General features: G+C 41.8%; 1 protein-coding gene across 3 annotated transcripts in view; it reads left to right on the top strand.

Moving 5' to 3' along the window:
• The window catches only part of Pank1 (pantothenate kinase 1), a 66182-nt gene extending 53504 nt beyond the window's left edge, over positions 1-12678 (top strand). For 2 of the 3 annotated variants that reach the window (XM_028859109.2, XM_028859111.2), the window contains exons 4-7: positions 1752-1928; positions 2428-2551; positions 9863-9988; positions 11219-12678. In XM_028859109.2, coding sequence (XP_028714942.1) covers positions 1752-1928; positions 2428-2551; positions 9863-9988; positions 11219-11278 — 487 coding nt within the window. In that variant the 3' untranslated portion in view covers positions 11279-12678. The remainder of the gene's footprint in view (positions 1-1751; positions 1929-2427; positions 2552-9862; positions 9989-11218) is intronic. The other variant, XM_028859110.2, reaches the window with a different exon arrangement.
• Positions 12679-20024: the final 7346 nt, after the last annotated feature.

The following is a 20024-nucleotide window of genomic DNA, read 5'->3' as shown; positions in this document are numbered from 1 at the left end:
CAGCTGTCCAGATGCATGCCTGCTTTCCCATCCAGCTTTTTATCTGGAATCACTCACCATTTTCTAGTCGTACCCCATTTCCAGTTCTACCAACACATCAGTTGATGAGTTGCCTTCTTTCTAAGTCAGCCAGTCTCTTGAGTTGCCTACATCTGGAGTTGGTGGTTGAATGCCTTGATCAAGGTGGATGCCTAATGTTCAAAGAAGATTATCAGAGACAAAAACCATCAAAGCTAAAAATGAGAACCAAGACTTTTTTTTAAGTATACAGGGAGCAAACAAGATAATGTCGGCGGCTCACAACCCACCAAGTGTTCTCATTAAACACATTCATATGGGGTTTGGTGTGCAGATGAGGGTAGACTTTCTTTTGGTATGTGTGCCTATCTGTTTCCTTGTGATGCCACCACACCTGTGACTTGGGTAGCTTTTGCTGGTGGTGCACATCGACACCTAAATGGCCCTTGGAAAAAGAACTCTTGAGTTGAAGGTTTTTTGTTTTTTGTTTTTCTTTTAGAATCAAAGTCTGAGACTATGACACAATTTTATTATGAAGACAATATTTAAAAGCTATGTCCTTGCCTATAACCTGGTGTCTTCTTGGTAATTATTGATAATCAGTATAATTTGCCATACATTTATTTTCCTTTAATCTCAACTTAATTTTCCCCCTTAGAATTAAAAGCTGGTGATCAAATGCAAAATGTTTTCCCAGAATTACTGGCTCTTTGAAGCTTCAGAACCAAATGATATGAGCAGCAAGCTCTTCTCTATTTATCATGCATGGTAAATCAGAGAGAAGCCTTTGCCAGCAGTTGGGAACTAAAGTTCCCTTTCTTGCCATGACTTCCCTAATGGTAGTTATTTCCCTGGTTTGGGTTTTTGTGATACCAGGTAGCTTGGATATTGATATATAATTCATTTTATTCTCAGCTACATAAATTATTTTCTAAGTTTGGCAGCAAGGTCTGTTTTGGAACCATAACCTCCAAAACAGTGGAAAGCTTTTAAAACATACTTCCAGCATTTGGAACCATCTTGTGACTTTTTTTACTCTTACTAGTGGGTGGTAATTAGAAGTAAGCAATACCCTTTCCTAAAGACTAGTAGAAAGCATTCTTTTATTAGGTAGATAGTAGTTTTACTCTCAAAATTTCTGAGGTAGGATGAGATGATTACTGTAGAGAAGCAGGGTCAGGGAAGGCAGCCTTTTGGGGGACATGCTGGGACAGTCAGGAGTCAGGTTTCTTCCCAGAGACTGGCTCTATAGTTGTGAACTCTGCGTACACCATTTCTTCCCCCGTGTACTTGCATTTAGTTGCAGATGGTGTTCTAACACCAGCCATTTCTCTGGCTATGTGCTGCTTTCAGACTCTCCAAGCAGAACAAACCATGGTTTGGCCCCTTTCGTGGGTGAGCAGACTGAATGAAGCATGTAGGCTAGCAGCTAGCTGAAGGTCTCACAACAGAAACCAGTGAGAGTCTTTCTCAATGCTGTTCCCAAATTTAGGGGCAAGTTCCTCTTGACATTCGATCTTAGCCACTGCCCGCTTTTCTTATCCAGTCTACCCTCGAGTTCTGTTCTGACTCCAGCACTTGGATTCAGATGCTCTCTGCTCTCCAACAAAGTGCTCCTTCGCTTTCCCGCATTTTTCTGAACCCGCATTCATAGTCTTGCTGTAGCTGGGGACTTGGATGGGCATATCACGAAGCAAAAATTAAAAAAAAAAATCAACCTTATTGTCCTTCAGTCTTGGAGGCGGGACATTCCTAGGCCTGTGTTGCTTGCTGACTGGTTGTGAGACCTTTGAAGAAGCTCTGGAGATGGCAGCTAAAGGCGACAGCACCAATGTTGATAAGCTGGTGAAGGACATTTACGGAGGAGACTATGAACGATTTGGCCTTCAAGGATCTGCTGTAGCATCAAGGTAGAGACTAAGTGGCTAGGAGCTGTAGAGAATCCACACAAGTCAGGCTGTCCGCCCTGGCCATTCATCTAGTTTTCTTTTTTTTAAAAATAAATGCCAGCCTACCAGCCGGGTGTAAATATCTGTCATGTCAGATCTCAGACTTGATCACCTGTCCTTAATGAAGCACCAAGACGGTTACCACTTGTGCTTAAAATAAGGCAACTTTGAAAGAAGGTTCTGGAAAATGCCAGTTTCCCCTGTTCTGTTCTTGTCCAGATAGCTTCTAGAAGCATTACAAGTTTCTTCCCCATTAATAGTCATACTGCTTTGTCCCTTGTTAAGAAGCAGACAGCCAGCCATTCATAGTGTAACACTGTCTGCTTTTAAACCATAATAGCAAAGACAGGTCATTGAGTTTAAACAGGATTATTCATAGTGCTTCCCAGAGTACCTTGGTGGAAGCTTGGGTCCTGCCTGGGGGTGACTTTGAATCCTCTCACTGATATTTCCAACATAGCTTTGGCAACATGATGAGTAAAGAAAAGAGAGAGTCCATCAGCAAGGAAGACCTCGCCCGTGCCACACTGGTCACCATCACCAACAACATCGGCTCCATTGCTCGGATGTGTGCGCTGAATGAGGTAAGGCTTTAACCCTGAGAAAGCCAGGGGGCCGGAGGCATCCCCAGATACCCTCTTGGGCAGTATAATAACTGCTGTCATTCTTAGGAATCTCACCCTTTCTTCTGTGGTCGCGCCTTAGAGAACAGAAGGGTAGAGTGAGTGGGAAAGAAGATAATATAGTTTACTTTTAAATAGATACCCCTGTGGAAGCATGTCAGAATCCCAGTACACGGGCCATTCGCCGTGTGTGTGTGTGTGTGTGTGTGTGTGTGTGTGTGTGTGTGTGTGTATAATTACTCATAAAACGCTCCCACCTGCGGTACTTGATATTCTCTCTGCTTTCAGCTTCTTTACAGTGTTGCCTTGTGGCATGGAGTTCAAGCAGCATTGTACAGGGCTATCAAAGCAAAGAGAGCTTGCTACAGTCAAGGCCATCCAGAGCCCAGGGCACAAGAAGCGGGTAGAGCTGGGGGCAGACAAAGCTTTATTAACAAGTTTTGAAAGATTACATTCTTCTGAGGAAAAAAAAAAGTGGAATCCCTTTCTAAGAAAGAAGATTTAAGAAGTAGAACAACCCTCTCCTTAAGGTGTATTAGGAAGACAAGATAAAGAAGTTGGGGCATGGAACAGGTAATAGGAGAAATAGATAAGAACCACAGCAGGTACATTAAATAAATACATAAATGAATCTTTTTTTAAAAAGGGAGGAGGGGTGGGGCTGGAGAGATGGCTCAGCAGTTAAGAGCACTGGCTTCCAGAGGTCCTGAGTTCAATTCCCAGCAACCACATGGTGGCTCACAACCATCAATAGTGGGATCTTTATGCCCTCTTCTGGCATGAAGTTAGAGCATGCAGTTAGAACATGCAGATAGAGCACTCATACATAAATAAAAATAAATCTTTTTTTTAAAAAAAAAAGACACAGCAGGTCAGTAAGAGGTTTTGAAATACATAATTTTTAAATAGAAATATGGCATGCTTGCAAAAGACAGTTCAAACTGTAAATATCATAAGTATCACACACTTGTGTGCGTACACACACACACACACACACACACACACACACACACACACACACTCTGCCTAGATCAATAAATAAAACTTCACAGATACTTCAAAGCCTTTGTGAAGGGCTAAAGAGATGGCTCAGTGGTTAAAAACACATGCTGCTGTTGTAGAGGACTTGAGTTCAGTTTCCAGCACCCAAGCCTGGTGGTCACCACTGCCTCTAACTGCAGCTCCAGGGGATCTGTCAAGACCCTGCCGAGCTGAATTACAAGGCAAGTTTGTTTGTTTGCTTGGGTTGGTTGGTTTTGCTTTGTTTTAATGCCGATCCTGGCTTTGAACTTGGTGGTTACAAAAAGAGACTCCCTCCTTTCACACCACTGACTAGAGTATATCACAGTCACCTGGAGAGGAGTCAGCATTTACTGGAAGTCCCTAGTCCACTTAGGTTTAAATGGGAAGCTGCTGGTGATCAGCTTCCAGAGACATGCTTCTCAAAGTCCACTTCAGTCAAGAGATTCATTGGAAACAAAGGTTTATTTTTTCAGGCTTTAACCTTTACAGTGTGTTTTTCCAAGTAGCTAAACAAGCTGAAAGACTAATGTGTGTGGGTAGGCTGGCTGCGCTCATGGCTCTCAAAGGTCAATTGCATAGTGACACCCTTTGCCCCACAGAGCAACTGTGCCCTTTCCCCTACTTTCCAGAGTTACCTCCAGCCCTGTAGTCTGCTGGAACGGGCCAGGTCTTTTCACAGATATCAGAATCCCTTTGGGAGAGGCCAACTGCCTTTATTCTTTCGCATTAGAAAATGTACACGTTATCTGCTGGCTTGAGCAACTACCTTGCATGTTTCCTGTGCAGTTCAGTGATGGAGTGACTACCCTGGGACCAAGGATCTTCTAGAGGCTGCCGAGTTAATGTGGCTCTCTGAACAGCTCAGGGGTTGGCACTATCAGATTTCCCTGGGAGAGCAGAATCCAAGGTCATCAGGCCTTGTATCGCTCTCCACAGTTGCTGATTGGAGAATCTTTGATTTTAGCCATGTCATATGATGGGGCACCACATTGCCTGAAGCTGAGTTGGGTTTTGTTATGATAGTGAAATGCTCTCCTCTCAACTTTTTTTTTTTTGAAGTTTTAAAATTGATTTTATTGTTTTAAATGATGTATATGTGTGCACATCACGGGCATACATGGGAGCCAGATGCCCCCAGAGTCCAGAGGAGGTAGAACCCCCAGGGCTAGAGTTACAGGGAGTTGTAAGCTATCTGATGTGGGTGCTGGGAATCAAACTCGGGTCTTCTGGAAGTGCATCATTTTCTTACTCTTAACCACTGAGCCATCACTCCAGCCTTTCCCCCCAACTTTAAGCTTTATTTATCTTTTCATTAGCATATATCAGTTCATAATGCGTTTTATTATGACATTTTCATACTGTACGGAGTATATTTTGATCATATTTGCCTCCCTTACTCTTTCTTGCACCCTCTCCCACTGGCACTGATTCCCCTTCCTCCTCCCAAGTGACCCCCTAGCCTCCCTTTCTACCCCCTAGCCCCCCACCCCCACCCCGCTTCAATCTCACCAGTGATTTTCATTAATGATTTTTAACAGGAGTCTTGGTGAAGGTTTGTTTACAAGAGCAAAAAAGACAATGTTGCTCCATCCTCCATCAGCCATGGACTGTATAAATCCTCGGGGAGGGGTGGGACCTATGAGCCCTTCCCACCCCAGTGACAAGGCCCGACCTTGTGCAGGTCATCCCAGCTGCTGTGAGTCCGACAGCCTCGTCACAGCCGGAAGTCAGCAGTGCTCTCTTCACTCCCCCTCCTCTGGCCCTTACATTCTCTCCATTCCTTTCCCCACTATATTGCTTGAGCCTTAGAGGAAGAGCTATAGACGCCAGGTCATTCAGCTGTCATTTATACGTGAATGCTCCTCTGACTAAAGCTGACGTCATCTCTAATCCGTGGGCACAGACAACTACTTAGAAGATAATTTTGATAGGCACATCATGTTCTTTGAGCAAACACAATAGTTTCCCAACTAGGGCCTCTTGACCTCCCCAGGCACAGGTATTAACTGGGTGTGTATCACCAGATGTGAATTTCCTCCTGGGAAGTGTGTCTCAATTCCAACTGACAGCAGTAGGTTACCCCATAGTACACTTACCACTGTTGTACCTGTGGGCACATCTTGCTTGGACAGTTGTTACACACAAGGTCCACCACAGCTGGCTCAGGCTGTTGATGTCATTTCTTTCCCAGCAGCATGCATTGCACCTTTTATTTAGTTTTGAGTAGATAGTGCAGAGTCCCAAAGACAGAAGACAGGCAGTCAGGGAAGCAAGTCCATTTCTACACTCACCTCCCCTTCAATCTCACTAGGGAAGGTCCCTTGTTTTTAGATTTGATTTGTCCTTATTCTGTGTTTTATATGGATTGACATAAACATGTGCTTTCAAAGATAGCAAGCTCTACAGAACATTGTCTCTTTTTAAAAATGTATTTGTGTATGTATGAGTGTCTTGCCTGCATGTATTTTTGTGCACTACATGTGTGTAGTGCCCACCAAGGCTAGAAGAGGGTATCAGATACTCTGGGACTGGAGTTACAGACAATTGTGAACTGACATGTGGGTCCTGGGAACTGAACCCAGATCTTCTGGAGAATCAGCTGGGAAATAGTCATAAACTATACAGTCCACCCTCTACATACTATGCTGCATCCTGCTTTGCTGGTTTGGGGTTTTATTGTGAAAGTTTCTGGGTATATGTGAAGGATAGGGGATAAAGGACTCCTATGGATCAGTTCATACTGAGCGGTTTCTAGGACTTGGCCACCCGTGCCTCATCTATCTCTTTTCTTGTTTCTCCTTCTTCTACTCCTCTTTTTAGCTTAAACATGAGAAGTTTAGGTCCACCATCATTTTCAACCTGCACATACTTCAGATATGCACCTCTGAAAATATTGCCTCTCACTGTTTTACACAATGTGTCTTGAGATTGCTGTATTTCTATTTCAGCATTTGTAGTAGCTGTCTAGTACTCTACATGCTATTAAAGACTTGAGCACTTTTCTGATACTTAGGGTATTTTTTTAGCCTTTGCATTATCAAAAATCCTTTAGTATATACATGTATATGTTTTATACATATGTATTATGCACACATTTATACAACATACGATTTTGTATAAATGTCAGTATTATCTGTAAGATAAATTTTTAACTGGGCATAGGAGCCCACACCTTTAGTACCAGAATTCAAGAGGCAGAAACAGGCAGATCTCTGTGAATCTGAGGCCAGCCTGGTCTACATAGTTGCTTTCAGGCAAGCCAAATCTGCATAGTAAAACTTTGTCTCAAACAAAATGAATTAATTAATTAAATTAAAAAGATAAATTTCTGAATCAATGGGTACATTGATTATAATTTTGACAGACATCATAAAACTCCTTCCATAGCTGGGCAGTGGTAGCACATGCCTTTAATCCCATCACTCAGGAGTCAGAGCCAGGTGCTCTGTGAGTTCGAGGCCAGCCTGGTCTACAAAGTGAGTTCCAGGACAGGCTCCAAAGCTACACAGAGAAACCCCGTCTCGAAAAACAACAACAACAAAAACAAAAAACAAACAAACAAACAAAAACTCCTTCCATAAACATAGTTCTAATTTGTTTTTCCACTAAGCATAATATATAAATTTCTAAGAGGGCTGTTAACCTTTTTTTTTTTTTAAATATTTTTTAATCTAATAGAAAAGAAATTATACCTTAATATAAGTGATTATGTATTTTTTATTTTATTTTATGTTTTTTTTTTTTTTTTTTTTTTTTTATGTTTTTCTGTGTGGATGTATGTGTAGGGCTGCAAACATACTATGGTCCTTGTCAAAGGACAACTCCTGGGAGTCAGTTTTTTTCCTTGTGCTCTGCTGGTTCGAGACATTAAATTCAAGTCATCAGGCTTAACAGCAAGCACCTTTACCCAGTGAGCCTTCTTGCTGGTTCAGTCATTCTCATTTTGTGCACCTGTGAACAGTCTATTACTATACTATTCACCTATTGAGTATTGGATTGTTGATCCTGCTTTCTTGTTGGCTTGCAGGAACTCTATTAATTAACAAATCATTTATTTTGATATGTACTGAAGATAATTTTTCAAGTAAACAAATCAATTTTACTAGATTTTGAGTATCATAGCTCTTCTACTTTGACATTAGTTTTTTTTTTTTTTTTTAAAGATTTATTTATTTATTATGTATACAGAGGAGGGCACCAGAACTCATTACAGATGGTTATGAGCCACCATGTGGTTGCTGGGAATTGAACTCAGGACCTCTGGAAGAGCAGTCGGTGCTCTTAACCTCTGAGCCATCTCTCCAGCCCGACATTAGTTTTTATTGCTCTCAATTATGTGCGTATCTATCTGTCTTTGTAGCTATGTGAACGTGAGTGCAGGTGGTTGCAGAGGTCAGAAGCATTGGATACCCTGGAGCTGTAGTTATAGGCGGTTATGAACTGCCTCGTGTGTCTGCTGGGAACCAAACTCTGGTCCTTTGCAAGAGCAGCATGTGCCCTTAGCTGCTGAGCTGCCTCTCCAGCATTACGTCACTCTTGAGAAGAGCTCACTTCTGTTTTCCTTAGTCACCTCTCATTTTCCTTCTTTGTCAAACATTTGTAATTTTGACCCACCTGGCCTTTCTTTGAAATTCTAGAAAATGCTTGTCAGAATTTAATGCTGACTCTACTCCATCTGTCTTCCTAGTAGGGTGATACAAGAGTTCTACTTTGTGCCCCCTAAGTTTAGTTAAATTCCTCTTTATATGTATGTACATATATATTATATTAATATATATATATAATTGAAAATGGAGTTGAAGTTACAGTTAAATCTGTCCCTCAGCCCCACTCCCCCCCCCCCACCCCCCCCCCCCCCCCCCCCCACCCCCGCCAACTCTTTCTTTACCTTGCATGTTCTGTAGTCTGGTTAGTTTGTGGCTCCAAACTTTATTTCTAATGGAAATATACTGAAAGTACCTAAGTCCTTCACTCACGGAATATTTTCAGTGACTAATGTCTTCATGAACATCTATTGTTAAAACTTGAGACATTTCAAAGATGATATTCCTAGACCTTGATTACTCGTGGTAGACAGAGCAGAAAATAACCATCTGCAAGGCTCTCTTCCCTTTGATCTGAGTGACCATGGCAACTGGCCTTGGTCCAGCATCTGCAGGCTGAGCTCAGTCTTTAGCTTCAGAAATACCTTAGGGTAGAGTGGGAAGAGCTGCGGGAGCCGAAGCCTGTCTGCATGCACGGAATGAGAGGAATGTTCATAAGTGTTTCACAGAATGAAAATCTACACCCATGTTACCGTATTTTAACCCTTCTGTTGCTCAGACAAGATAGTCTACTTTTGAAGGCAGAGATGGATATTGTTTCTTCATTATATCCCAGTCTTAGTAGATGAACAAATCACACCACAGCCATTCATTTCACTTATAAGTTGGTTGTGAGAGTGTTTTATGCTTGGAGTTTGGGGGGGGGCTGAGGGACAGATTTAACTGTAACTTCAACTCCATTTTCAATTATATATATATTATATAACACACACACACATATAATATATGTTTGTAAACGGAAGATATATCAGGCTTAATGCAACCTGGCATAATAACTGTAAACAATAACCTGACGACCCGTTCCTTTTCCTGTCTGCTTTGCCCACGCTCTAGTTTGCTTTCTGTTGCTGTGATAAAGAGCATGAGGTGGCAGTCTGGGGTGGAAAGGATTTACTGGGCCTTCATTTCCTAATCAAACTCCATCACTGAGGGAAGCCAAGGCAGCAGCGCAAGCAGAGCAAGACCCTGGAGGCGGGGCCTGAAGCAGAGACCACAGAGGAGAGCTGCTTCCTGATGCTGACCTGCTCAGCCTTAGACAAGCCATCCATGACACCATGTGACACCCACAGGGAGCTGGGCCGTCCCACATCAATCATGAAAATGGCCCCCCAGACTTGCCTACAGACCAGTCTGATGGAGACACCTCAGCTGAGGATCCTCTTCCCAACTGAATCTAGTTTGTTGTCACATTAAGAAAAAAGCCAGTGTAGCCCGACCAAAATCTGCCCCTTCTGTTCTGTGGAATGCTCTGTCGGTTTCACTTGGGTTTTGGAGATGCTGAAATATTTCCATTTACAGACATTGACTGAGCGGGGTCATCTACAACCACACACATAACACTGAGTTTTTACTAAATGCTGTTTTAAGCCCTGGTTTAATTGTTTTCTTGTTGTTTTTGTTTGTTTGTTTGTTTTGTTTTTTTCAGAATATTGACAGAGTTGTATTTGTTGGGAACTTTCTCAGAATCAATATGGTCTCAATGAAGTTGCTAGCGTATGCCATGGACTTTTGGTCTAAAGGACAGCTGAAAGCACTGTTTTTGGAACATGAGGTAGGTCAGGCTCACAGGGGACTTAATTGTCCTATGAGTATTTTGGGTTGTCTAACATATGAGGTAGGTCTCTGTATTTCAAAATTAATCAAGTAGAAAATTGCCTTTTAACTTCATATTTATTACCGTCTCCACAAAAAAAAAAAAAAGTCATTTATACAGTGGAAGCTTTCTTCATCAGCAGTGGAGATTTGAAGATGGTTACTGAAATGAAAACAAAAAGTCATTTGGAAATGTGAATTATTATTAAAACTGTTGTGGGAACAGTATGAAAAGTTCTTTGGAGAACTAAAAGTAGAATTAGATGACCCAGCAGCCACACTTCTGTGTAGTTATCCAACATGTATGAAGTCAGTATGTTGAGGATTGATGTCAGTATGTCCCCGTGATTGATGATGGAATGATTTAACACATGTAAAGAACTCAGAATAATTTCTAGCATGTGATAAGGCAGTAGAGCAGCTGCAGTAAAGATCCCGACATATCCGCGCCACCTCTGAGGTAACTGCTGAGCCAGGCAAACGAGGAGCTGTGTCTCCAGCCCTTTCGAGACTAGTTAGCTAGGGACTTGGGATTTGTATGTCCTAGCATCCTCCCCACCCCTTCATACACTAAAACCCTAACCCCAAGACGATTTTATGAGAAGCTGAGGGCTGAGCTCTCTGGAGAGGAATAGCATCGCTATAAAAGAGCCCCCCTTTGCAAAGGCAGGTTAAGGTGACACAGCACTCCACAAGGAGCATGGCTTTGACAAACACCAGGAAATGAAGTTCTGTTGTTTATAAGCCACCCACTCTTTGGTATTTTGTTGCATTTAGTAGTCCAATGACTAAGACACTAGTTCCTAAAACAGCTGAGTTTTAGAAATCTTCATTTTCATGAAATAATAGCTTCTATTTTACAGGAAGGCAGTGATACCATATGCCAGATACAGCCCTAAGTTCTTTCCTATGTTAGTATAGATAAATATGCTTTCAGATAAATTATAGTTATTTGATCACTCAATCTTTTTGCAAAGAGATCAGCGTTTGTTTGTTTTGTGTTGCAGGAAGTCAACTGCATAGCCTCTACACGGGTCCTGCTTCTAGCCCATATCCCCAGCCATGAATTCTGTTTTTAATATTATACATCTGTAAAGTTCAGGGCAGCTTTCTGAGAACTAGTGACAATAATAGTTCTTTGGCTAAAACTCAAGAAACAATCCTACAGAGGTTCTCTCTTGTTTTGTAGGGTTATTTTGGAGCTGTTGGGGCCCTGTTGGAACTGTTCAAAATGACTGATGCGCAGTAGATGAAACAGCCTCCCATGGGGACAGAGAACTGACAGACACTGCCAGAGAAGGTGACATCTCCTTGGGACAGAAGCCAAGCCACTGTGGTGGATGAACCTGCTGTATTTGTAAATAACTTAAAATCCTAGATCTTTTGCTCTTAGGTTTCCAGCTTATGATACAAAATGGGGAATATAATAATTTTTTTCTGTATACTGTATTTTTTAAAAAAGAAATTGTGCAGCGTGGCCAAACCTGCCAAGTTCATGCATTAACTTTGAAAAGTTGTGCGATGTTTAAGAGGGGCCTGAAATGAAAGCGCTGTTCACTTTTCTTCTGGGGTTTACTGATCATTGCGGTAATTTGAACTTCATTTAGTAATTACTCTAGGAGATTTTACCTTTACTTATATTTTTTCATGACGTTTCATGATTTGCTCTTGGTTTCAAATGAAACTACGAATCTGGCATGTTGCACTGTGAACACTTTGTTTGTTTGTTTACTCTCTTCTCTTATCCTTTCTGTTTCATGTCTTAGGACAAAAAAAAAAAAGTCCTCCTCCTGTTTTTGTCCCCTGTGATCTCACTCTTATCTATCTATACGCTTTCCTTGTTGTGATTGCTCATGTGAATCAAGGTGCTGACCAACTCAACACAAAGTTAAACACATAATCTGAAGTTCTAAAAATGTGACTGCAGTGAGAAGACTTTATAGGAAAGGGTTAATGAAAGTGGCAAACACTGAACATTATATGCAATTTTATCTTTGTCTTCTTACCCCTCATAGTTATAATGTTTCATTGGATTTACTTTACACTACGTTAAAATAGTCTGTCATAAATTATCCTCATTTCTGTATGCTGTATGAATGGCAGCAAATCCCTGTGTAAAGTTTGGAGGGGCTCCCATAGCTAATCTGGTCACACTAGATTTAGGGGAAGTCATGAGTTGAGGTGTCAGAAATAATGATCTGTTTTGTACATGTTTGTACCTAGGAACCATGTAACAAGACATCATGAGTAATAATGTTAAAGTTTTTTTTTTTTTAAATTTCTGTGTTAGTATTTAAACTGAGATTTGTACTTTATTTCATTTCTAAACTTAAATATAATTTATGATACTCACATATAGAGACATTTCCTTCTGAAAGGTTTTCATTAAGCTAGATGGGTCACTTTCAAATGAGGATGTTGTATGCACACTGTAACCCAAGATCTAACAGTCTTTTGGATTGAGGGAACCCTCACAAGGGCTTTTTAAAAGGCAATACAGTTACTCTTTGGTCAATCTTCACCTCTCTACCTTACGGAGCACCACCTTTCATTTCCATATCCTTGAGTCTTGAAGAAGTTGATGCTAATGGAAGAATTCACTTGTCTGGTTTAAATAAAGCCCGTTTCTGTTGGGATGTTTTTAGTGTATATGTTATTTTCATTTCTTATACCTCGTCTTTATATTTATCTGCTTTATATGTAAAGTAACTGTATGTTGTTGTTGTTGTTGCTGCTGTTGTCTTCTTTCTGCTGCATGGCTCATAATAGGAGGCTTTCTCACAAGCGTGGTAAGGTCCAGGCCAAGTCTTCAGCTGGAGCTGTAGGCCTGCGTAGGGATTTTTTAAATTTAGCTTTATTGTTCTTATATTATTGACTACTTAATGCCAAAGTACCACTGTGATATTCGGTGATTCTGAACCAGTTTCAAATGTCTCTTATCACATATACATTTTGTCAACTTCTGCTTAGCTTTACAATAGTCAACTACAATGTTCTTGAAAGAGACTTTATCTCCATATTATCTCTCCTAGTGCCTTTTGATGGTCTCTCCTCCCTTCTTTGATGTTTCAGGGGATAGCAGACCTGAGACCTGAAGGTCATGGTTCTGCAAAGGAATCCAGGGAAGTAACTGTGCCTATGTATTTTATTAGTTATCTGAAATCTCTTGATCTCTCATTATAAATATCCAGAACGTTGGAGCTGGGTGTGGTGGTGCACATTTGTAATCCCAGCACACAGGAGGCCAAGGCAAGAGGATCAGTGTGAATTCAAGGCCAGCCTCGTCTGCATGGAGTTCCAGGACTGTCTGCATAACCCCTCCCACCATTGGTATAGATGGATAAATAAATTTTCTATTAAATGACCAACCAAGCGTTGGCTACATAGAGATAGAGCTAGCATGTTTTTTTTTACAAGGAGGAACTTGGATTTTTTCTGAGGACTTTTCACATTTTCTTGAATTACAGAACTCTCCTTAGATTCGCCATCACAAAGAAACCTGGCAAGAATAAAAAAAAAAAAAAGAAGAAGAAGAAATTCTGTGCCCTGTGCCCTGAGATTGACGAGATGGTCCAGAGTGTGGCTTGGTACAGTGAGATAGCTTTGGTTTAGATACAGCTTAGCCAGTTACTAACTGTGAAAGCAAGTGGCCAAAATCCTCTTTAAGCCCAAGTTTGCTCATCTATAAAATACAGCAAATAGTCTTACATTCATATTTTAATGCACACATTAAAATGTGTCACCCATTTTTTTAAAGATGTTTTACATCAGTGCATTAAATAAGTCATTCCCAACTTTCTCAGTTATGATGAACTTCGTGACAGAACATAGCCATGATTCCAAAACCCCATGCTCTTAAAGTTTGCCATCACTATCTGCTTGGCAGCCTGAGCTGACTTAAGCATTATTTATCATGATAATGGGACTTCTCAGATACTCTGCAGCAGAACTGTTGATGTGTATGATTTCAGGGCATTTTTTAAGGGAGGTTAAGTGAGAATGATCCTGAGGTTTTTGGGGGTTTTTTTGTTTGTTTTGTTTTGTTTTGTTTTGTTTTTTGAGACAGGGTTTCTCTGTGTAGTTTTGGTGTCTGTCCTGGATCTCACTCTGTAGACCAGGCTGGCCTCGAACTCATAGAGATCTGCCTGGCTCTGCCTCCCAAAATGCTGGGCTAAAGGCCTGAACCACTGCGGCCCAGCGATCCTGAGTTTTAAAGTATATATAGTCTTAAGAATTTCTGATAAGCGTCAGTGGAAATACAATTGTATTTTTCGGCCTTTGCAATATGTGGATGGATTAAGAATCCCTTTCTTGGGAACTGTTCGCGAGTAACTACAATTGATGTCACTCAGTCATATGAGGAGTATCACAAAGTCACTCCAGGTTACTTTAAAGAACTAGGAAGGAGTTGGAAACTAAGATGACCGGTATACATCCCTGCTGTCTAGCAGAGAAAACAGCAAAATTGCAAGGCAAAGTGTGTAATGAGACACAGAGACATTCATCCATCATCTTCACCAATACAGCAATACACAAAAAGAAGTCCCATGCTCACAAACCTTACATTCTAGAAGGAAAAAAAAAAACAAAACCAGATACATTATATAATACATAATAAATATACAACATCATATTACATCACTGCTACAAAGAAAACGTCCGCTAAGGCTTATATTTCTTCTATTGAGAAGAATAGTTCTTTTTAGGAAAATGAGAAGGGGAGGAGTTTCTTCCATCAGGGTGATCAAAGATAACCTCTCATTGGAGATGCCCTCTGAACCGAGACGTGAGTGAAGTTGGAAGCATAGTAAATAGCTGGGGGGATATTTTTTTACACTCTTGGGAAGTGGGAGTGGGAGTTTAGGGGACCTGTAAGAAGCTTTATCATAAGGGGTAAACCATGGCAAGAGGGTGTGAAACTCAGTTTCAGGAGCAGCCCTGGACCAGGTCCTCCTGGGAGAAGGACTTGTGAGAAAGCCCAGGGCTGCACTGGAGGGGACTTGGGGCTGGAGGATCCCCCTTGGTAAGGGTGCTTGGGAAGGCTTTGTGGCATTTAAACCAAGTGTGTGTCAGGAGGGGAGGGCTTCTCAGCTGAAGAAGGCTAAGTGATGAGGGGAGAAATAGCCTGCTTACCTTCTTCAGAGTAGAGTCTATTTGCTGGAGCCTGGTTCACACATGAGAAACTGGGTCCTGGGAGAGAAGCTGTCAGTTATGTATGGAGGGGCTTTTATTCCTCGCTAAAGATTTTAGATTCCTCTGTAGTCAGCCTGGAGCCATTGAAGCATTTCAAATAAAGTGAAGCTAGAAGTAACCTGGCTTCAAAGTAACAGCAAACTGTCCTCTTGAGGGAAATCTATGAACCAGTTACTACGCAAATATAGAACACCATTCCATCATCTGGCTCACAGTTCCCAGCGTACCAGGCTCAACAATACCTGCACGGTCGACCATGTTTTCTCTGTAGCTACTGAGGGCTACAACTCTACCATGAATCTAGTCAGTAAATAACAAGGTTCTGATACCAAGGGTCACCCTAAGCTCTTAATCACTTGCAAGAGTTGTTATAAATTTTCTCCCAGTGATCAGAAAATGATTATAAATTTCTGAGAAAAATTTTATAATGTACCTTGCTTTCTAGCCAACGCAGAACATGAGAGACCAGCTGCCACGGTCCTCTCAGGGTAAAACAAGAATGCCTCAGAGTATCGAGGGGTAGGAAACTTTTTTATCTGAGGGTAATTAAGAACAAGTATTAATCTATCTGTGACTGGTGAAATAAGGAAGCACACATGCCTTCTGATGATAACGTTCTCTTTTACTTCATCTTAAGAAATGGTCTCTGCCTCTTTCTGTCTCCACATTGCTACATATCTCCACAAGACCGCACACAACCTCATGTCTTTACATACATACATATTTCACATGGCTACTCATCTCTCTTTTCACACATTTCTCTTCTGCATCTCTTTTCTACACAGCTTCATCTTCCTTGTCTCCACACAGTTACAAATCTCCACACAGCCACAGCTGAACATCTCATTTACACAGCTCTCTCCCCTGACAGCCCTTTACACAGTTCCTAGGCACAGCTCCTCTACATAGCAGCAGCTCCTTCACACAGCTCTCTCTGTCACACTCACACACACTTCTATGTTATTCCCTCACTCTTTATTCATTCACTCTTTCACACACTCACTTTTTCACACTTCTCTCATGCTTCTTCATACTTCTTTATCTCTTAACACACACACACACACACACACACACACACACACACACACACACACACACACCACCCACTCACATTCTGCAGCAACTGTCCCATAGCTCTGCACAGTCATCTCTCTCCACATCACCGCTCGCCGCTGCAGCTTTCAGACAAACTCTGGACAATTATAAGTTACATTTTCAGGGCCCTACCCATTCTCACAACACAAGATAAATCACATAGCTTCTCTTAGGCTAATAACGTCACATTGACCCAAGCACATAGCTCTAAATTGGTGAGGGGTCCCCGACATTAAACAATCGCTGAACCTTGAGCAGTCAGGGTACATGCAGAAAGGGAGCTACTGCAAGGACTGTGTCTTGATGTAAACAGCCTGGCCTTGATTTAGCAATAAACAACACCTGGGAATTAGTCTTTGTGCGTATTCTGCAGGGGCAGTTTAGTCTGTATTGAATTTGTTCTAAGGTCTTTGCAAAATGTGTAAAAGGCTGTCTTTGTGACTGAGAATCCTATGTCAGTCTGAGTAATGTAAAATATCCTAGTGTTGTTTCTATACATCAACATTATACAGCTTAAACAGAAATCATAAACTGTAAGTGTGCCCAGAGATGTAAAACACACCACCAAAGGGTTGTGGAAAGCACCCCACAGCTGTTCTTATTAGGAAGGCATAGCAGTGGCACCCGAGAAGGTTAGAAAACAACTGGTTTCCACAGCCAGTGACCCCACGGCTTTGCCAGGTGGGGCTCCCCATTAGGGAGTTATACGCCTGGTGGGTCGACTTGTCAAACACTAGTTGTCACCTGCTGTATACTCCCACGGCCCTCGGCACTGGCCCTGCTAGGTGCTCATTCATTGACTCTCCATCATTTCAATGTTTACTGAAAACTCTTCACACAGGAGGCACTGGGCAACATTCAGGATGCCCTCAGCTGTGAATGAGACCGCAGACCCCGGCTTTCTTGGGTTTTCATTCTGGGAGGGTGATAGGCTTTATGTGTGTAAGCCAATACATAGGAAGCGTTCAGAGCATTAAGTGCTCTGGAGAAAGTGAGATGATGAACAAGGAGAAGGACCTCCTTGGTCAGATATGTTCTTGGTGTGCAGGTATGATTGAATCATGGTCTCAGCTTTTGGGAATGACATCCTCAACCTTGCTTTCCTTTTTTAAAACTAATCATATCATGTGACAGTTTTATTTGAATTGTCCACTTGGATCATCACCGTCGATACTTTACCATCGGAATCACTTCATTGTTTCCAGTGTATAACTTCAGCCCTTTGTGAATTTATATGTGATATGTTGGTCTTTTCTTCCTCAGCCAATCCACACGCACCTTCTCTCATAATGAACTCAATTACTGCAGTTTCTGAAAGGTATCTACCAGAGATACAGTGTAACCATTTATGTAGAGTCCTTTCAAGTCAGCCTTGGAAGGCTGCTTGTCAAGGACTCATCAATTGCAATATAAAAATAAACATTGGTTTTAAAAGTCTTCGGCTCTTTCTTTACTCACTAATCACAGATGAACACAGACTCTTGGATCTAGAATCAGCTGCGATGACTGAGTGTTTCTACCATGCTGTTTTCAACCAGTTGCTAAGAAGTCATCTTTTACAGTATTTTCAAGAAAAAAAGAAGTGTCGTATATGCATGTAGTTTAATGTCAAATAGATGCACAAGACTGAAGATGAAAAATGGAGGAGCCAAGTTTTCTCTTTTGTTGTTTTTGTTTAATTTAACCATTTTGAGCATACTGGCTTACCAGGAAAAGGTAAAGAGGTAGTGGCAATTTTTTTTTTTTGACTACTTGAATGTCCAAGAGTATTGGGTGTGGTGTGGTGTGTTGGTGGTGGTGGTGTGGTGTGTGTATGTGTGTGTGTGTGTGATTGAAGTGGCTTATAGGCTGTGGTCCGAGTAGTCCAACAATGGCTACTTTTGCTTGACAGAAAGGCCAGGAATCTATAGTTGTTCAGACCATGAGCTGGATGTCTCAGCACTCCCAATTTGGTGTTGGAGTCCCAGGGCATTTCTAGAGAATCTCCAGTCTGTGTTGGAACCTGAAGCAACAGCTTCTAATACCAGTGAAGAAATGCCTCAGCAACAGGGTAGATGGGCTTATTCTTGAGTATGAGTGCAAGCAGGCCAAAAGCAAAATCTTTCTTCTTTTATGTCCTTTTATATAGGCTGCCACCAGAAGGTGTGGCTCAGATTTAGGGTGGGTCTTTCCACTTCAAATGATCCACTTGAGAAAATCCCTCTTAGGTGTGCCCAGCTGCTTGGGTTTTAGTGGAATCCAGACGTAGCAGTTGATAATCAAGATTAGCCATCATGCCCAGAGTACTCTGTTACTTAGATGAAGCCAAGATGAGTATGGCTTCAGGTCTCTCTACAATCTGGTCTCTTTCTTATGTTAATCTTGATGTTGGAATCTCCAGGCCCTACTCTCTGGTCATATTGCTTTGAGGCTTGAGAGACAGAGTTTGAAGGGGTGGAGATGGGGGCCACATCAGCAGTTGGCTATTTAAATAAAAATTATTTCATGCTGCATACATGGGCAATGAATGGGTTCATGGGCTGGGGCTCACCTGTGTTCTATGTGCTCTCTCAGCCTGTGAACTTAGGATCTAGACTCATCAGTGGGGAAAGCTCAGGTTTTGCCATGAGCCTGTTTGGCTGGGAGCAGATCTAACTTAAGAAATCTAGCCTCACACTAAACTCAGAGAAACATCCATCACTTGTTGCTAAGGCTTGATCTGTTTTTGTCAGGGACTCTTAAGTGCATGTCCTCCCTTGTGCTGGGTCTAGTACTCTCCTCACTGAGCTTCTTCCTTAGGTTCTCACTGACTTTAATTAACTGCATTTTCTTTAGAGCCTTAATTGCTTTACAGTTTGTCTTCCATGGTGTGAGGGAGAAATCCCTTTTTAGTTTTGTTCACATAATAAGCTCACTTTCATCCCCATGCCACTAGCTTGTGACACTCTCTTTACCATCCAAAATGTCTTCAATATTCTAGATTCTAGTTTGCTACAAATTCTAGATTTCTGAAAAGAAAGATCTATTACTCTAAGCTGTGACTCACACAGCTTACTAGATGAAGACAGCCAAGCATTTGCTACTCCCAAGATCCCCATAGGTTGCCATTGGGTAGACTTCTTCCCTAAGCAGAATGGACAGGGAGGAAGTGGTTCCAAAATGGAATTTTTTTTTTCAAGGGGATAGAAAAGCACTAAGCCAAGATAGGAGCCTGGGATATAGAAACCACTGTTTCTTGCCAAAGATACAGTAGGTAAAGCTAAGGTCTGGTGCTCAACCACCGGTCAGTTCTCTACCATTCTTCTGTGTGCAGAATGATGTTCAGCAATTTTGCTGGTTTGTGTGGGTCCTGCTGATTCTGCCAGACAACAGAGCTGAGGTGCAGCTGTCCTTTGCTACCATCACCTCCCAGACTCCCACACAGCCTCGGGTGTTACTAGGCCTTAGTACTTCTCTAAGAGTGCTAGGCTTCAGTACTTCACTGGGAGTCTTCTAAGCTCTAACTAACTAACTCCTAATTTCTCCTTGTCCCCTTTCTATCTCTACTAAAATCCTAACAAGGACAGGTGTGCTTAGATTTCTAGACTGACCTTACACAGCTTGGAGGCCATTGAAGACGGACCCTCCCTGCAACTCCTGACCCATCTGTTATGTAGCTGCTAGTGACAGGAAGGAAGTGTCATAACTGTCCCTTCAGAAGTTTGAAAACACCGTAGGAAGGTGAGGGA

This window comes from Peromyscus leucopus, chromosome 1 (assembly GCF_004664715.2).
Source record: "Peromyscus leucopus breed LL Stock chromosome 1, UCI_PerLeu_2.1, whole genome shotgun sequence".
NCBI classification, from domain to species: Eukaryota; Metazoa; Chordata; class Mammalia; order Rodentia; family Cricetidae; genus Peromyscus; species Peromyscus leucopus.
The sequence above is the reverse complement of the archived record's forward strand: the minus strand, read 5'-3'. Positions and strand labels throughout refer to the sequence as shown.